Raw genomic sequence first — 18,923 nt, 5'->3', positions numbered from 1 at the left:
CTTCTCAGTGAGTAAAACAGCCCTAGTCACCCATAAAGGGAGTTATTAGAACACTACAGCTGCAGCATATCCCCGGGGGCGGGGATGTTTCCTGTTAACTTTACGGTTGGCTTTATCTGTGTCCATAGATGGATGGTGGGGCAGAGTTTTAATTCCAGCTGGTTTTCATTTCTCAATATACATATATTTTCTAAAGCATGTAAGGGTTAGTTCTACACATCGTGGCCCTTTACCTTTAAATACTTCAGCGTGTATTTCTTAAGAATAGAGATGTTCTCTTACCTAACCACCTGTAATCAACCTCAGTAAATATAACATTTACGTAATACTTGTCTAATCTACTGGTGATTTGCCAGTTTTGTCCATCGACCCAAATGCTGTCCTTCCTAACACTTTCCCCATCCCCAGTATCCAGCCTTTAGTTGTCGTGTCTCCTTGAATCTGAAACATTTCCATATTTATGAGATTGACAATTTGGAAGAACAACACTCTCCCTTTAAAAAAAATAGAAGTGCTTCACTTGAGTTTGCCTGATGTTTCCTTATGATGATTAGATTCAGGTTACTCGTTCTCTACCAGAATATATGAGGTCAGTGTCTCCTTCCATTTTAGGGTCCGTTGAGAGAAGTGTGCAAAGCATGGGATGGCTTATTTTGTTTTTTGGTTTTTTTTGCGGTACGCGGGCCTCTCCCGTTGCGGAGCAGAGGCTCCGGACACGCAGGCTCAGCGGCCATGGCTCACGGGCCCAGCCGCTCCGTGGCATGGGGAATCTTCCCGGACCGGAGCACGAACCCGCGTCCCCTGCTTCGGCAGGCGGACTCTCAACCACTGCGCCACCAGGGAAGCCCTTCATTCATTCATTTGAACAACCTCTCCTCTGCTCCAACCCCAAGCCACCACCTCCTCCTAGAATGCCAGCCTCATCATTTCCAGGAGCAAAGTGCTTCTTTTCAAAGTGCAGGTGGTTTGTGTGAGCCAGGCCAGATAGCAGTGTGAGCTTGGGTTCTGGAAATTCCTTTGGGGAGGCAAGTAAAGTTCCCCTCTGAATCTCTCCACCGATTCCAAACACAACTGGACTTTGGTTTCTGATCCTGAGCAGTGACAGCTCCTGGCAGCCTTGTGGGCAGGAAGCCACAACTGGGGTGGAGTCGGGGGACAAAGATGACAGGAAGAGGAACACCAGCTCTGCCTTAAAAACAATCTCTTTGGCAATTTTGTAATATCTGATACGTGTAAAATAACAGATATGTAAATATTGAGGCATTAAAAAGACCACCCACTAACCCACCACTCTATTTAAAAGTACACATGATAAATATAATTAACATTGATATATATGAAAGCTGTTAAAAGAGTAAATCCTAAGAGTTATCACAGGGGATTTTTTTTCTATTTCTTTAATTTTATATCTATATGAGATATGTTCATTGAGGTAGTCATTTCATAATATAAGCCAAGTCATTATGCTGTACACCTTAAACTTATGCACTGCTGTATGTCAATTATATCTCAATAAAACTGGAAGAAAAAATTTAAACACATATGGAAAAATTTTTATACTGGTGTCTCCTTCTTACTATTTATTTGGTGGTCTTTATATATTCTGCATACTAATCCTTTGTCAGTTATGCATTGCAAACCTGTGACTTATTCTTTTACTTTCTTGATAGTGTCGTCTATTGATTAGAAGTTCTTAGTTTTAATGTAGTCAAATTTCCAAGTGCTTTCACTTGGTACTTTTGCGGGATCATTTAAAAAATCCTTCCCTGCCCCAAGGTGATACAGTGTTAATACAAAGACGTCAAGAACAGCATGAATAAGGAAAAGCTATTTCTTCTCACATGAATCAAAAAAATCCTAAATAAAAATATTACCATTTGATTTCATCAATATATTAAAAATATGACATTTGATGAGGTTATACCAGATGTGCAAGGTTGTTTAGCGTCAGAAAAATCTATTAATTAATTAATTCACCACTCTGACAGATTAATGGACAGATGACTATCTTCATAGATGGAGAAAAAGCATTTGATAAAAACTTTATTCAACAGATATATTTTTCAAAAAAAAAAACAGATATATTTTTCTGCAATGGGTTAAGCATCTAACTCAAACAGTGGGAAAATAAGCAATAAAGCAAAACCACACAAACAAATGCAAAAGAAATGATTTTAAAGATATGGACAGAAATCAATGAAATGAATGGGGGAAGAAAAGAAGATTAACAAAACCGAAAACTAGTTTAATTTTTGAAAAAGTTACTAAGATAAACTGACTTTTAGCAAAATCAAATAGGAAAAGAAGAGATTGACTACAGATAAAATACAAACTGTAAAAGAGTAAATAATATTGACCGAGGCAGAGATATAAAAAAGAACAACATCGTGATTATGACTAACAATGGGCTAACATTTAAAATCTAGATGAAACGGTTAAATTACTAGAAAAATATAAAATGCTAAAAATTACACAAAAATAGAGAACTTGAGTAAACCAATAATTACTGAAGTATGCGAAGTTATAGTCAAATAGAAAAAGAAAGGTGTAAAGACTAAAAGGGAATAGAGAAAGCTGTCATTATCTGAACATGATATAATTATATACCCAGTAAAACCAGTGGAATGAACAAACCATGAGAACAAATAATAAGAAATATCACAAGGTCCCCAGTTACGAGATTAATCTACAAAAGTCAATTCCTTTGCTTTTCACCAACAATAAACAAACATACAGTATAATTAAAGAGACTATTCACCATCCCAACAAAATCTAGAAACCATCTAGGAACTGGCAAATAAGAAAACATAAGATTCTGTGGCAAAAACTTAAAATCTAATAAAGGACCCCAAAATGAACTGAGTGAAAGCAAAGACATGCTACACTCTTGGTTGGGGTGAGTGTGTATTATACTAATGTCAATACCTCACAAATAATTTATAGATTTAATACAATTGCAAACAAATTTCTACTTGGATTATTTAAACAGCGTTATTGAGATTCACATCCCATACAATTCACACAATTAAAGTGTACAATTCAGTGGTTCTTAGTATATTGAGAGGTGTACAACCACCACCACAGTGAATTGGATTTTCACCATCTCAATCCCTATACCATTCAGCAATCACCTTCCTATCTCCCCATCTGCTCCCAGACCTAAGAAACCACTGATCTATTTCCTGCCTCTATAGGTTTGCCTATTATGGACATTTCCATTTATATGAAAGGAATCATATAAATATGTGGTCTTTTGGGACTGGCTAGGGACTTCCCTGGTGGTCCAGTAGGTAAGACTTCGCACTCCCAGTGTGGAGGGCCCAGGTTTGATCCCTGGTCAAGGAACTAGATCCCACATGCATGCTGCAACTACTGCAACTAAGAGTGCACATGCTGTAACTAAGACCCGGTGCAGCCAAAACTAACTAAATAAATAAATCTTTAAAATAAATTGGACTATTTGTCTATTTGTTATTTTTTTAACATCTTTATTGGAGTATAATTGCTTTACAATGGTATATTAATTTCTGCTTTATAACAAAGTGAATCAGCTATACATACACATATATCCCCATATCTCCTCCCTCTTGTGTTTTCTCCCTCTATTTCTTATTGAGTTGTAAGGATTCTTTATGTATTCTTCTTTTTTTTTTTTTTAGTTCTTGCTTTGGGGTTTACCATATACATTTTAATTGATCAGAATCAGGGTCAGATTTATACTAGCTTAATTTCAGTGAGACACAGAATTGTTACTCCTATATAGCTCTATTCCCTTTTTTTCTCTTTCTGTGGAATTATTTTTATACATATTAATGTTACAAACCCAACTATACATTGTTATAATTAATATTTTACCATCTGTAGTCATTTCCTTAGCCCAATATAGCTTTCCTCCCACTTACCTCCTTTGGTTGTTATAGGCAAATATATTACATTTCTATATGTTATAGGCCCAACAATACTTTATATGCATATTAGTTTATACAATTGTTTTTAAGTCAGTTGAGAGGATACAGGAGAAAAAGCTATGCATTTATACTATCTTTATAATTACATAATTACCTTTACTAGTTTTTTCCTGTGGGATTCCCATTACCACTTTGCTTTCAGCCTGAAGAACTTCCTTTAATATTTCTTATAAGGCTGGTTTACTAGCAAGAAATTCTCTCAGTTTTATCTGGGAATGTCTTTATTTTGCCTTCACTTTTTTTTTTTTTTTTCCGGTACGCGGGCCTCTCACTGCTGTGGCCTTTCCCGTTGCGGAGCACAGGCTCCGGATGCGCAGGCTCAGCGGCCGTGGCTCACGGGCCCAGCCATTCCGCGGCATGTGGGATCTTCCCGGACCGGGGCACGAACCCGTGTCCCCGACTCCCAACCACTGCGCCACCAGGGAATCCCTTGCCTTCACTTTTGAAAGATAGCTTTGCTGGGTATAGGATTCCTGGTTGATAGTTTTATTCTTTGAGCACTTTGAATATGTTACACCACTGCCTCTGGCCTCCAACATTTCTGATGAAAAATCAGCTATTAATTTTATTGGGTTTCTTTGTATGTGTAAAGTCATTTTTCTCTTTCTGCTTTTAAGATTTTCTCCTTTTCTTTGAGTTTCAGCATTTTTACTAGTATGTATCTGATTGTGGGTCTCTTCACATTGATCCTATTTGAGTTCATTGAGTCTCCTAGATGTGTAGGTTGGTGTAATAAATTTGGGAGGTTTTCAGCCATTATTTATTCGGAAAATATTTTTCTATTCCTCTCTCTGTCTTCTCCTCTGGTATTCCCATTATGCTTATGTTGGCCTGTGTGATGGTGTCAATAAGAGCAATAGTTGTTACACCATCTGCTAGAGACCTTCAATATTTGGGTTCAATATTTAAAAGCATAGAATGGTTAGGAGAAAAGAATTGCCTATTCATCATGTCAATCCTTTCAGCTTTCTTGGATTTTAAAATACTTAAAGTATAAAAAGGGTGCAAGGGATTTTGGGGGCGATGGAACCATTCTGTGTCTTGGTTGGGGTGGTGGTTACACAATGTATGCATTTGTGAAAACCCTAGAACTGCATCTAAAAGTGTGGATTGCACTGTATGCAAACAATGCCTTCATTTTAAAAATACTTAAAGTAGATTTTTTTTCCTTTTTGTCTCGTATGAAAGATACAGATTTGACAACCTTAAATTTAAAACCTCTGTGTATAAAAAACAACTCACACTAAAATTGAAAGAGAAGAAATAGACTTGAAAAAAATTGTACCTTATGTGACAGAAATAATGTTAATAATCTTATCATATAAAGTGACAGAAGAGGGAACACAACAGTTGGATTCCTGAAGGCAAGTGGGCAAAACACATGAAAAGACAGTTCCCAAAACAGGAAATATAGTGAGTAACCAACCATTTCAAGAAGATAGCGCATCACACAAGAAATCAAAAAATTCCAGTAAGTCAATAACCAGGGGAAATGTTTAAACTAGAAGACCCAGAGGTGGTGGGTGAGGCCTGCCCTGTTGTACATCCTCACATCCTTCTGGAAAAAAAAAGCCAAGATCTTTTCTTCTTTGGGGGCCACTTCTGGGAATCCAAAGAAATAATCCTAAACATGGAAAAAAGATTTATCCCCAAAGATGTTATTTGCAGCACTATTTATAACAGCAAAACACGTGGTGGGAAAAAAATGTTTGTTCAGGAACTCCCTGGCGGTCCAGTGGTTAGGACTCCGTGCTTTCACTGCTGAGGGCCTGGGTTCGACCCCTGGCCGGGGAACTAAGATCCTATAAGCCCTGCAGCACGGCCAAGGAAAACAAAAACAAAAACAAAGAACACACGTGGTGGTCGTGGTGTCGGGGTGGGGATGGGGAGAATAACTTAAATTTGTGCTGAGATGGAATTGGGTGAGAATGTCAGTCACTGCATAGGATACTATGATTTTTAAAAGGTTGAAGAATCTACAGCAGCGGGAGAAATACTTGCTTCTAGAAATCAGTTATGCAAAACAAAGCCACCTACTTGAATATATTATTTAGGATTTCACCGTTACAAGAAGCAGTCCCCAAATTCAGGCAGCGAGTAGCCTGGTGAGAACAATTATCATCTTACCAGCTGCCCGCGGTGTTGGTGTTCTCTTTGGAAAAAGGCACTGGCTTTGATAAAGGAGAACATCAAAAAGGTATATCGCATTTGATCTATTCTAAGAATCACACTGTCTCACATCTTGATCCGAAACAGGGAGGCATCTTCCAATGACTGGCACTGTTTGATTGCTTCTGGCAAGGCACGGACTCCTGCAGGAGTGTCTGAAGCCTCGAAGAAAATCCTGCAGATCACTGCAGGGCACTCTGAGCCCCTGGGAACCAACTGGGTGTGCATGGGGTGGGGGGGATCAGGGGTGAATAAGTCGTGCTTGGAAATGCCCTGGAAATAGAAATCAGTAGCAGGCCACTGTGTGTAATTGCAAAGCTGCCTCAAGAACCCAGTAGCAGTGGTTTTTAGTTTTCGCCTGTCAGCTTTAAAGAAACACTGCCTCACCATATCTAGACCGGGGTTGAGGTTGGCAAACCGTGGCCCACTGCCTGTTTTTGTACAGCTCATGTGCTAAGCATGGTTTTTACATTTTCATATGATCGCACAAAATCAAAGGAATAATGTTCATGACACATGAAAATCATATGAAACTGAAAATTCAGTGTCCACTAATAAAGCATTACTGGCATACAGCCACGCCCAGCCATTCACCTGTCATCTGTGGAAATGCTTCCCACAATGCAGGGTTGAGTACTTTTGACAAAATTCAAGTGGCCCACAAAGCCAAAAATATTTACTCTCTGCCACTTTACAGGAAAAAGTTTGCCCACCGCTGATCTAGGTGGCACAGAGGATGGTGTTTTTTTTTTTTTTTTTTTTTTTTTTTTTCGGTACGCGGGCCTCTCACTGTTGTGGCCTCTCCCGTTGCGCAGCACAGGCTCCGGACGCGCAGGCTCAGCGGCCATGGCTCACGCGCCCATCCGCTCCGCGGCATGTGGGATCTTCCCTGACTGGGGCACGAACCCGTGTCCCCTGCATCGGCAGGCGGACTCTCAACCACTGCGCCACCAGGGAAGCCTGGATGGTGTTTTATATAATATATGGATATTAATGATTCTGAGTGATCCAGAAGAGTTGAGTCCTCTCAAAAAATGTCATAATATTTAGGAGACAATTGGAAATGTGAACACTGACAACTTATTTTGTATGTGTTAAGGAGTTATTCTAAGTTTTTAGGTGTGACAATGTTATTATACATTTTTAAAGGAGCTCTTTCTTTGAGAGACATAGTTGAAATTTTTGCAATAAGATGATGTATCTGGAATTTGCTTCCCAATAATCTGGTTTAAGGAGAATGGACAGGAATACAGATGGAACAAGATGGCTGAGGTTGAGTGACGGGCACATGCGAGGGTCATTACACTATTTTGACTACTTTTATATGTGTCTGAAACTTTTTAAACAATAAAAAAAGCAGTCAATCAGGAAGAAATTTTACAGACACTTTATTTCTCTTACATTTTCCTTTACATGCACGAACAAAATTCATCTAGAAGAGATCTTTCAACAAATATAAAGTAACATTCCAGGACTTCCCTGGTGGTGCAGTGGTTAAGAATCTGCCTGCCAACTCAGGGAACACAGGGTGGATCCCTGGTCTGGGAAGATCCCACATGCTGCAGTGCGACTAAGCCTGTGCACCACAACTACTGAGCCTGTGCTCTAGAGCCCATGAGCCACAACTACTGAGCCTGAGCACCACAACTACTGAAGCTCGGGCGCCTAGAGCCCATGCTCCACAACAAAAAGAAGCCACCCCAGTGAGAAACCTGTGCACCGCAATGAAGAGTAGCCCCCGCTTGCGTGCAGCAACAAAGACCCAATGCAGCCAAAATAAATAAATAAATAGAATAAAAATAAAATAAAATAAAATAATATTCTGAATGGTAAGGAGCATTGTGTTTGTATTTTGTAGGCTGCGTCTTTTCTTTCTTTGGGGCACCTATAAAAATGGTATGTCTTAGAGTCTGTGAAATGCAGAAGGTGAAACATTCTGCGGAATAAACACTCATGTTAATCATGACAGCTGACAAGTTTTGAGCACCTACTGTGTGCCAGACACTGTTCTAGCACTTTGCATGTATTAATTAATTTCATTGTCATGACAGCCCTGGGAAGCACAGAGAGAGGGGAGAGGGGACACAGGACTGAGGGCTCTGCCTGCCAGAAGTGAGTGACAGGCTGATTAGGAGCACAGTCATATGTGCACCTCCCACAAACTGTCTTTGCAATTCCTCAGGTCCTCCATGACATGTGTCTGTTGTGACCGCAAGTCCAAGGGCACCAGCATCGTCTTTGGGGAAAGAAAGATGTTAAATATTGAGCTTGGATATTCAGAGCTGAATTCAGAGCTTAGTCTGTTTGGTTTGCTATAACACAATACCATGGACTGGGGGCTTATAAACCATAGAATTTTACTTTTCACAATTCCTGAGTCTGGGGAGTCTAAGATCAAGGAGCCGGCAGATTCAGTGTCTGGTGAGAACCTCCTCTTGGTTCATGGACTGCCATCTTCTCCCTGTGTCCTCACATGGTGAAAGGGCCCAGGGGGCTCTCTGGATTCTCTATTATAATGGCACTAATCCCATTCATGAGGGCGCCATCTTCATGACCTTCTCACTTCCTAATACCATCATATTGGAGGTTAGGATTTCAACATAAGAATTTTTTGGGGACACAAACATTCAGTCCATTGAAAGCCCCAAACTGAAAAGAATTCAAACATCCACTAACAGGAGAATGGGTAACTATACTGTGGTACGTCCATACAGTGAAGTACTACTCAGAATTGAAAAATGAAGCACCTCCTGATACACACAACATGGATGAATCTCAAAAACATTGTACTGAGTGATTGTACTGAGTGAAAGAAACCAGCCATAAAGATATAAGCATTGAGAGGGCAGTCAGCAGAAGCAAGAACTACAGTCCTGCAGCCTGTGGAACAAAACCACATTCACAGAAATATAGACAAGATGAAAAGGAAGAGGGCTTTGTACCAGATGAAGGAACAAGATAAAACCCCAGAAAAACAACTAAATGAAGTGGAGATAGGCAACTTTCCAGAAAAAGAATTCAGAATAATGATAGTGAAGATGATCCAGGACCTTGGAAAAAGAATGGAGGCAAAGGTCGAGAAGATGCAAGAAATGTTTAACAAAGACCTAGAAGAATTAAAGAACAAACAGAGATGAACAATATAATAACTGAAATGAAAAATACACTAGAAGGAATCAATAGCAGAATAACTGAGGCAGAAGAACAGATAAGTGACCCGGAAGACAGAATGGTGGAATTCACTTCTGTGGAATCGAATAAAGAATGAAAAGAAATGAAGACAGCCTAAGAGACCTCTGGGACAATATTAAACGCAACAACATTCGCATTATAGGGGTCCCAGAAGGACAAGAGAGAGAGAAAGGACCAGAGAAAATATGTGAAGAGATTATAGTTGAAAACTTCCCTAACATGGGAAAGGAAATAGCCACCCAAGTCCAGGAAGCACAGTGAGTCCCATACAGGATAAACCCAAGGAGAAACATGCTGAGACACATAGTAATCAAACTGGCAAAAATTAAAGACAAAGAAAAATTATTGAAAGCAGCAAGGGAAAAACGACAAATAACATACAAGGGAACTCCCATAAGGTTAACAGCTGATTTCTCAGCAGAAACTCTACAAGCCAGAAAGGAGTGGCATGATATACTTAAAGTGATGAAAGGGAAGAACCTACAACCAAGATTACTCTACCTGGCAAGGATCTCATTCAGATTCGATGGAGAAATCAAAAGCTTTACAGACAAGCAAATGCTAAGAGAATTCAGCACCACCAAACCAGCTCTACAACAAATGCTAAAGGAACTTCTTTAAGTGGGAAACACAAGAGAAGAAAATGACCTACAAAAACAAACCCAAAACAATTAAGAAAATGGTCATAGGAACATACATATCGATAATTACCTTAAACGTGAATGGATTAAATGCTCCAACTAAAAGACACAGGCTTGCTGAATGGATACAAAAAGAAGACCCATATATATGCTGTCTACAAGAGACCCACTTCAGACCTAGGGACACATACAGACTGAAAGTGAGGGGATGGAAAAAGATACTCCATGCAAATGGAAATCTAAAGAAAGCTGGAGTAGCAATACTCATATCAGATAAAATAGACTTTAAAATAAAGAATGTTACAAGAGACAAGGAAGGACACTACATAATGATCAAGGGATCAATCCAAGAAGAAGATATAACGATTATAAATATATATGCACCCAACATAGGAGCACCTCAATACATAAGGCAACTGCTAACAGCTCTAAAAGAGGAAATGGACAGTAACACAATAATAGTGGGGGACTTTAACACCTCACTTACACCAATGGACAGATCATCCAAAATGAAAATAAACAAGGAAACAGAAGCTTTAAATGACACAATAGACCAGATAGATTTAACTAATATTTATAGGACATTCCATCCAAAACCAGCATGTTACACTTTCTTCTCAAGTGCGCACGGAACATTCTCCAGGATAGATCACATCTTGGGTCACAAATCAAGCCTCAGTAAATTTAAATCATATCAAGCATCTTTTCTGACCATAACACTATGAGATTAGAAATGAATTACAGGGGAAAAAACGTAAAAAACACAAACACATGGAGGCTAAACAATACGTTGCTAAATAACCGAGAGATCACTGAAGAAATCAAAGAGGAAATCAAAAAATACCTAGAGACAAATGATAATGAAAACACGACGATCCAAAACCTATGGGATGCAGCAAAAGCAGTTCTAAGAGGGAAGTTTATAGCTATACAAGCCTACCTCAAGAAACAAGAAAAATCTCAAATAAACAATCTAAACTTATACCTAAAGGAACTAGAGAAAGAAGAATAAACAAAACCCAAAGTTAGCAGAAGGAAAGAAACCATAAAGATCAGAGCAGAAATAAATGAAATAGAAACAAAGAAAACAATAGAAAAGATCAATAAAACTAAAGATATAAGCACTGCCAGATAAAATACAAGATGTCCAGCTAAATTTGAATTTCAAATAAACAACATTTTTTAAGCATAAGTATGTCCCATGAAGTCTTTTTTTTTAAATATTTATTTATTTGGCTGTGCCAGGTCTTAGTTGCAGCATAAGGGATCTAGATCCCTGACCAAGGATTGAACCCGGCCTCCCTGCATTGGGAGCACAGAGTCTTAACCACTGGACCACCAGGGAAGTCCCCCATGAAATCGTTAAATAAATTATTTTTGTTTACCTGAAATTCAAATGTAACTAGACATCCTGTATTTTCATTTGCTAAATCTGGAAACCCTAAAAGGAGTACATATTGTCTGATTTCATTTACATGATACCTAGAAAAAGGGAAACTAATCTATGATATCAGAAAACAGATTAGTGGCCACTTGGGGCCAGAGAGAACTTTGGGGAATAAAATTGCTCTGGACCTTAATTATAGTGCTGGTACATGGATGTATACATTTAGAAGAAACCAAATGGATGTATGCTGAGAATGGGAAATTTTATTATATGTAAATTTAACCTCAACGCAATTGATTTTTTAGACTATTGGACCTTCCCAAAGCTGGCTTCTTGACTTCTGCGTAGATGAAAACATCTCATGCTTCGTATTCCATTTGCTGGGAATCCCTTTCATATATTTCTTTCCCATATTGGTGTTTTGAGCCTTATAGGTCTGCTGTTTTCTCTTACTTTCAAATGAAGCAATTTTGGTGCTTGGTTTAGGAAATTTCAGCTGTCCCAAACTGCTGGTAAAAGAAATCTCAGCAAGGTAAGAAGGAGAAAAATCTGTGTCATCTCTGACAGCGATAGAAAAGTGGGTATGATCACCAGGGCCTTTGCAGATGCCATTTCCACTCTCTGGAACATTGCTCCCTCCCTCTTTGCCTATTGAAAACACCTGTCAGACTTCAGATCTCATCCTGAGTGTCACTTCCTCAGCAAACCTCCAGCCATGACACCATTTCCTTTGTTGCAATACTCAGCAAGTGTTTCTTCAGAACACTTAGCCCCATTTTTAAATAAACACATTTATTGTCAGTGTATTTGTTTCATGTCTGTCTCTCTCAGTACTCAGTGTTTCCTGGTGGCCGGGACCGAGTTTATGTGTGTTTACCCTGTTCTCCCGAACATGCAGCCCAGTGTCTGGCACTACAGCAGGTGTTGGACACATAGTCGGTGAAGGTTGAACCAAAGAGGCTGTTTCCCCTGTGTATCAGTCAGCCACTGCCGCCAAACAAACCACCCCAAAACTTAGAGGCTTAAAACAACAACCATGTCTTCTGTCATGATTCTATGCGCAGTTCTGAAGGTTGGGCTGGGCTTTGCTACAACCCCTACTGACCCTGGGCATCTGGGGAACTACTCACACCTTAGAGCATTGGGAGAATTAGTGGCGAGGACACATATTTTTTATGTTGGCTTATAAAAAGGAAAAACCTTACTCACTGTTACATCCACCATCAGTTCCTAAGAAAAGGACAGTTGGAGCTCCCTAACGTAGGGAGGAGTAGGCTGAGTTCTCTTCCTGATGTGGGGCAGGGGGCTGGGATACTAGAAAGGACAGATGAGGGGAATTGGAACGGTACAGCAAAATGATATCTCTGGAGCCCCTCTCTTCCTTAGCGCCCCCCCCCGCAAGCTCCCAGCCCCCAGGGTCTATCAGAACCCACATCTAATAACCCTTCATGGGCTCTGATATTGATCTCTGGGGCCACCACGGCTCTTGCTCAAGACTCCTTCCTGGACCTTATCTGCTCCAAACTCATTGGCCATATTCTGGCCATACGCCCCCTGACTCTAACACGGGCTCAAGGCTGGTGACTTCCCAGGACAGACAGAGGAGACAGACAGAGCTCTCTCAGCCTGACCCCTGCCCTCGGACACAGCAAACGGTGACACGGGACTGGGATTTGGAGGGAAGGGCCTCAGGGAGCTCAGAGGATGGGGGTTTGAGAGCAAGGACAGTTGACATGCAGCAGGGGTGTATGAAGAGGAGGAGGGGCAAAAGAGGTTAAGGTTCTGGAACGCTTCCTCCGGGTGAAGAACTTTCTCATGCCTCTCATGTCTGCTCCACCAAGGAAGAGATAGTTGATTATTTTCATCACGGCTGCACCCCCAGTGCTTACAGTGTGTGACATACACTATGGGCTCAATGCATATTAGCCAATCATTTGTCAATTATTTATTGAGTGCTTGCTATGTGCTAGGGGCTTGTGAGTGACTCACCTCTATGGAGCTCAGAGTCTAGTGGAGGAGACAGATGAGAATCAGATAATCCAACAAACTCGGGTCTAATTGCTACTGATCGTTCTCTTAATAGATGAGATGCTTCTGCAAGAGAGTCTGCTTCAGTCAAGGTGGTCAGGGAAGGCTTTGGGGGAGGGAGGGAAATTTTTGCTGAGAGCTAAAGAAAGAGTAAACTTTTAAAAAGTAGAGGGAAAGGAAGGATGTTCCAGACAGAAGGAACAGTATGTACAAAGGCTCGGAGGTGGAAGGGAACACGGTGAGTTTCAGTAAGGGAAACAAGAGCAGGGAAGCTGCAATGTAGTGAGTGAGAGAGAATTCTGGAGGGGGTGGCAGGGGCCCCACCATGCATGCCTCAGAAGCTGTGTCAAAGACACTGGTCTTTATCCCAAGAGCGATGAGGACCCACAACAGTTTTTCAGTTGGACTTTTGAAGGATCATTCTGGCTTCAGTGTGACAAACGTCTTGTGGGAGTGAAAGTATAGGAGCAGGAAGATGAGTAGTAGGTGGGAGATGCTGGGCGCTTGGACGGAGGGGCTGGGGAGACGGGAAGAAGTGCACAAACACAAGAGGCTTTTTGGAGGCAAAATCAACTAGGCTTTGTGATGAATTGGAGGTGGGGGAAGAGAGAGAGGTGTTCAAGGATTCTATACCCCTAACTCAGGTGAGCAAACTGAGGCTCAGAGAAGGAAATTTCTTTGCCCAAGATCACACAGCCAGCATCTCAACTAGAATTTCAACCTGTGACTGTCCCATGTTTAAGCTCACATGCTTTCTCCAACACTAGATGTCTCTTCTCTCTTTACACTAACCCTTGGTGCTCACACTCAGGCTCAAGGCTGTAAATGACATTTAAATTCTAATGATGTCCACATGTCTCTAGCTGGAAAATCTCTCCAGTAATCTCACTGCCAATATCTAACTGCCTATTTAGATGTCTAACAGGCAAACTCAAACTCAACGTGTCCAACACTCAACTCCTGGTCTTACCCCAAATCTGTCCTCCACGCCACTGTCTTCCCCATCAGTTGATGGAGCTCCAACTTCCAGCTGTTCAACCATCTGTGGTCACCCCTTACTCTGCTGTTCCTCTCACTCTGCACATCCAGCCCGTTAGCAAATCTGGTCAGCTCTGCCTTCAAGATGCATCCAGGTTCTGTTTCTTACTACCTCCTCTGATATCTATTACCATGATCCCAGTCACCATCATTGTTCACCTGGATTTTTGCAGAAGCCTCCTCAACTGGCCTCCTGCTTCCATCCCAGCCCCCTTCAGCCTAGTTTCAACCCAGAAGCTGCTGTGATTGTTAAAATCTAAGTGAGAACCTGTCCCTCCTCTTGTCAAGAGTCTCTTGTGGCTCTTACCTCATTCAGAGTAAAATCTGGGGGAGTCCTCACTGTGGCCCACAAGATGCTGCATGAATGGACCCCACCCCCTGTCTCATCTCACCTCCAACCCCTCTCCCCATTGCTCACTGACCTTCTCACTGTTCCTTGGACATAGTAGGCATGGGCCTACCTTAGGGTCTTTGCACAGCTATTACTGCTATCTGCAATACTCTTCCTCCAGATATTCATATGGCTTTCTCCCTCACCTCCTTCAAATCTTTGCTCAAATGTCACAGCATTGTTCTTCTGCATGTAATGTGTCATATTTCTCTGGCTGCTTTCAAGGTTGTCTGTTTTTGGATTTCAACCGTTTGATTATGGTGTGCCTGGGAGTGATTTTCTTTTATTTATTTTGCTTGGAGTTTATTGAAATTCTTGGATCTGTAAGTTAATGTCTTCCAGCAAATTTAGTAAATTGTCAGCCATCATTTCTGCAAATATGTTTCTGTCCCATTCTCTTTTGTTCTCCTTCTGAAACTCCACTTATTTGTAGGGCAGACTGACTGCTATTATTTTACAGGTGTCTGAGGTTCTATTTACTTTTCTTTAATATTTTTTCTCTCTGTTCTTCAGGTTGGATAATTTCTATCAATCTATCTTCTAGTTCACTGATGTCATTTCATTTTTTTTTTTTTTTTGGCCACACCATGTGGCATGCTGGATCTTAGTTCCCAGACCAGGATTGAACCCCTTGCATTGAGAGCACAGAGTCTTAACCACTGGACCACCAGGCAAGTCCTGTCATTTCCAATCTTTTGTGAAGTCCAGCCAGTAAAATTTTCATTTCAATTGTTATAGTTTTCAGCTCTAGAATTTCCATTTGACTCTTTTTTTTTTACCAGTTTCTCTTTCCTACTGTTTCCCCAACTGGTTATTAATTATGCATATCTTTTCCTTTAAGTCTTTGAATATTTGTATTAGGTGCTTTAATGTCTTTGCATATCCATGTTATCTCAGATTTGTTTTCTTTCTTTCCTTCTTTTTCTTTCTTTTCTTTCGTTCTTCCTTCCTTCCTTCCTTCCTTTCTTTTTTGCCATGCTGCATGGCTTGTGGGATCTCAGTTCCCTGACCAGAGATTGAACCCAGGCTACGGCAGTGAAAGCCTGGAACTCTAACCACTAGGCCACCAAGGAACTCTGTCAGATTTGTTTTCTATTGACCCCTTTCTTTGTTGAATATGGCTCATGCTTTCCTGTTACTTCACACGTGTAGTGGTTTTTAATATTTATTTATTTGGCTGCTTTGGGTCTTCATTGTGGCTTCTCTCTAGTTGTGGTGCACAGGCTCCAGAGTGCGTGGGCTCAGTAGTTGCAGGACGCAGGCTTAGTTGTCCTGCAGGATGTGTGATCTTAGTTCCCCGACCAGGGATCGAATCTGCATCCCCTGCATTGGAAGGTGGATTTTTAACCACTGGACCACCAGGTGGTCCCTGTAGTGGTGTTTAATTGGATACTGGCATTATGCATGATATATCGTAGAGACTTTGCATTGTGTTTTGTTCCTCTGAAGAGTGATTCTTGTCCCAGCAGGCAATTAAGTTGGCTGGACTCAAACTCCAAACTCTAATCTCTGTGGTGGGCAACAACTGAAATCTTTGCTTACTTCTTTCAACTTCCAGCTGTTGCTTTTTCACCAGGCATCCTGGGATCTCCCCTGAATATAAATAATTTAGTCGGTCAAGGATGTGGACAGATTTCATATGCAGATTTTGGAGCCCTTTCCCTGCGGCTCCCTTCCTTCCACAATTCCCTCCCTTCTCACTATGTTTCTGGCTGATGTACCAGCTCATAACTCCCTCCTCTCACACCTGAAGCCAATGAGGATGCAGCAATTGCAAAATGCTCACACCCAAAAGATGCAAACTCACAACTGTGACCTCATGCAGTTACCCTATCAAGGGTAGACTCTCCTCCAGTTTGTGCTTGATTTTGATCACTCTCCAATGTCTTCAAACAGTGGATGATTTTTAAAGTTTCGTATAGATTTTATAACTTTTTTAATCTGCCAGACTGTCTCACAAAGCTACTCTGACATAATCAAAAGTCCAAGGTCACTCTTTTTTATTTTGTATTACTTTTCTCCCACAGCACTTGTAATCTTCTAAAGTTGTACATCATGGATTTATTTATTATATGCACTGTGTTTCCCATCTGACATCCCCCATTAGGGTGTAAGTCCTATGAGGGGCTGTTTTGTTACATGACTCAGTTCCAGTACCTAGAGCAGTATCAGAGTGACATAATAAGCATACAATAAAAATATATTGAATGGAAAAATGAATGAAGGGGTCTCAGAGGGGGCCATGGGCTCTGAATAGCAGTGAAAGGTAACTTGTAGCTCTGATATGTGGTCCTTCCTCTTCTAGAAAGATGAATTCTACCTCTGCTCCCAAATGCCATCCTCAGGAGATGGAGTGCCTCCACCAGCTGACCACAGTTATCATGTCTGTGTCCTTTGTGGTTGGAGTAGTGGCGAATGGGCTGGCGCTCTGGATGACTGTTCTCTGAATGCCGCGAAATTTTACTACCATCTGGTTCTTCAACCTGGCCCTTGCTGACTTCACTGTCTTACTGTCCCTGCTTATCACCATATAGAGTGTAGCAATTGGCCAGTGGCTCCTCAACGATGTGGCCTGCAAGCTTTACGTGGTCTTCTTGGCCCTCAGCTTCTTTACCAGCATCTGCCTCTTGGTCCTCATCTCTCTGGACCGTTGCATGTCTTTCCTCTACCCCGTCTGGTCCTGAAACCACTGCACTGTGCAGCACGCAAGCTGGCTGGCTGGCTGCTGTCACTTGCTCTCCATACTTGATTTTCCAGACCACTGAAGAACAGAAAGGATGTGTCTACTGCTGCTTCAATATTGACATAGAGAATAAGGGGAAGGAGAATCCAGCTCCCAGGATAGGAAGTGAGTGGTTTTGAAGAGGAAAATGACTGTGACCATCATTCACTTCCTGCTGGGTTTCTTGGTGCCCTTGGTGATCATCAGTACCTGTGCCCACCTCATCTGCGCCAAGCTCCAGCAGGAGGGCTGGGTCCATGCCAGCCAGCCAAAGAAGTTGCTGGTGGTGTTGGTGAGCGCCTTTTTCATTTCCTGGTTCCTGTTTAACATGGAGCTCTTGGTCCAATTGTAGCACCGCAGAACGAACCTGACCCTAAGACGCTGCTCATCCTCTGGGCTACCTTCTCCCTGGGCTGTTTCAACAACTGCCTCAACCCTTTCCTCTTCATTGGCAGAGATTGCCAAGAAAAGTTTTTCCAGTCTTTGCCTTTTGCCTTGGCCAGAGCATTTGGTGAGGAGGGGTTTTTCAGTCAGCCTGTCCCCGAGGTGAAGCCCCTAGGGTATGATGGAAACCTTCATGTACAAGCTGGAAATCCTTCTGCTTAGTTTGCAGCCCCTTCCCTAGGCTGACTTCCAAGACTCTGCCAAATCCTGCCTCTTCTTTCAGGAAGTCTTCCCGGCAATCTCTTACCTAAATCTTTTCATTATAAACATCTAGTTTTCCCCCAGTATCCATCCTATCCTTCCTTTATAGTAAGACTCCTACTTGTTTTAAACTATTTACGTGGTTAGCCAAGGAAAAAAGACTACATTTCCCAGTGTCCCTTGCAACTAGATATGGCCATGTGACTACTTTCTGGCCAGTAGTATGTGAGTGAAAGTAATCAGTGTAATTTCCTTGAAGTGCCCTTAATGGAAGATGCCTGCTCTCCATTCCTTCATTCCCCCCTTTCCATTGTCTAGAATGCAGATGTATCAGTTAGCTTTGCAGTGTAACAAACATCTCCAAACTTAGAGGCTTAAAATAATAACCTTTCATGATTTCTTTGGGTCATCAACTTGGGCTGGGCTCAGCTGAGCAGTTTTCTGTTTTGGCTGGGCTTCCTCAGGCATTTGTGGTCAGTTATGGGTCAGCTAAGTGACTCTGTTTCTGGGAGGGGTTGTTGACCTCAACTAGGTTGTTGACCTCAGCTAACATTCAGCTAGGATGATGGGATTGATCAAGCCATGTAGTTCTCATCGTCCCGCAGGCTGACTGGGGCTTTTTCACATGGTGGCTGGGGAGGGTTCCAAGAGCAACAGGGGAAGCATAAGACCTACACTTGACACTTTGCACAACGTGACTATTTTCAAGGGGTGGGGAAATAGATTCCACCTCTCAAAGGGA

General features: G+C 41.5%; 1 protein-coding gene across 1 annotated transcript; it reads left to right on the top strand.

Moving 5' to 3' along the window:
• The first annotated feature begins 17,162 nt into the window (after positions 1-17,162).
• Positions 17,163-18,102, top strand: GPR32 (G protein-coupled receptor 32). The gene is given in 5 exon segments (XM_060132053.1): positions 17,163-17,530; positions 17,532-17,665; positions 17,668-17,904; positions 17,907-18,064; positions 18,067-18,102. Coding segments are annotated over 5 exon segments (933 nt in total).
• Positions 18,103-18,923: the final 821 nt, after the last annotated feature.

This window comes from Lagenorhynchus albirostris, chromosome 19 (genome assembly GCF_949774975.1).
Source record: "Lagenorhynchus albirostris chromosome 19, mLagAlb1.1, whole genome shotgun sequence".
NCBI classification, from domain to species: Eukaryota; Metazoa; Chordata; class Mammalia; order Artiodactyla; family Delphinidae; genus Lagenorhynchus; species Lagenorhynchus albirostris.
Note: the sequence above shows the minus strand (reverse complement) of the source record. Positions and strands in the feature narration are given on the sequence as shown.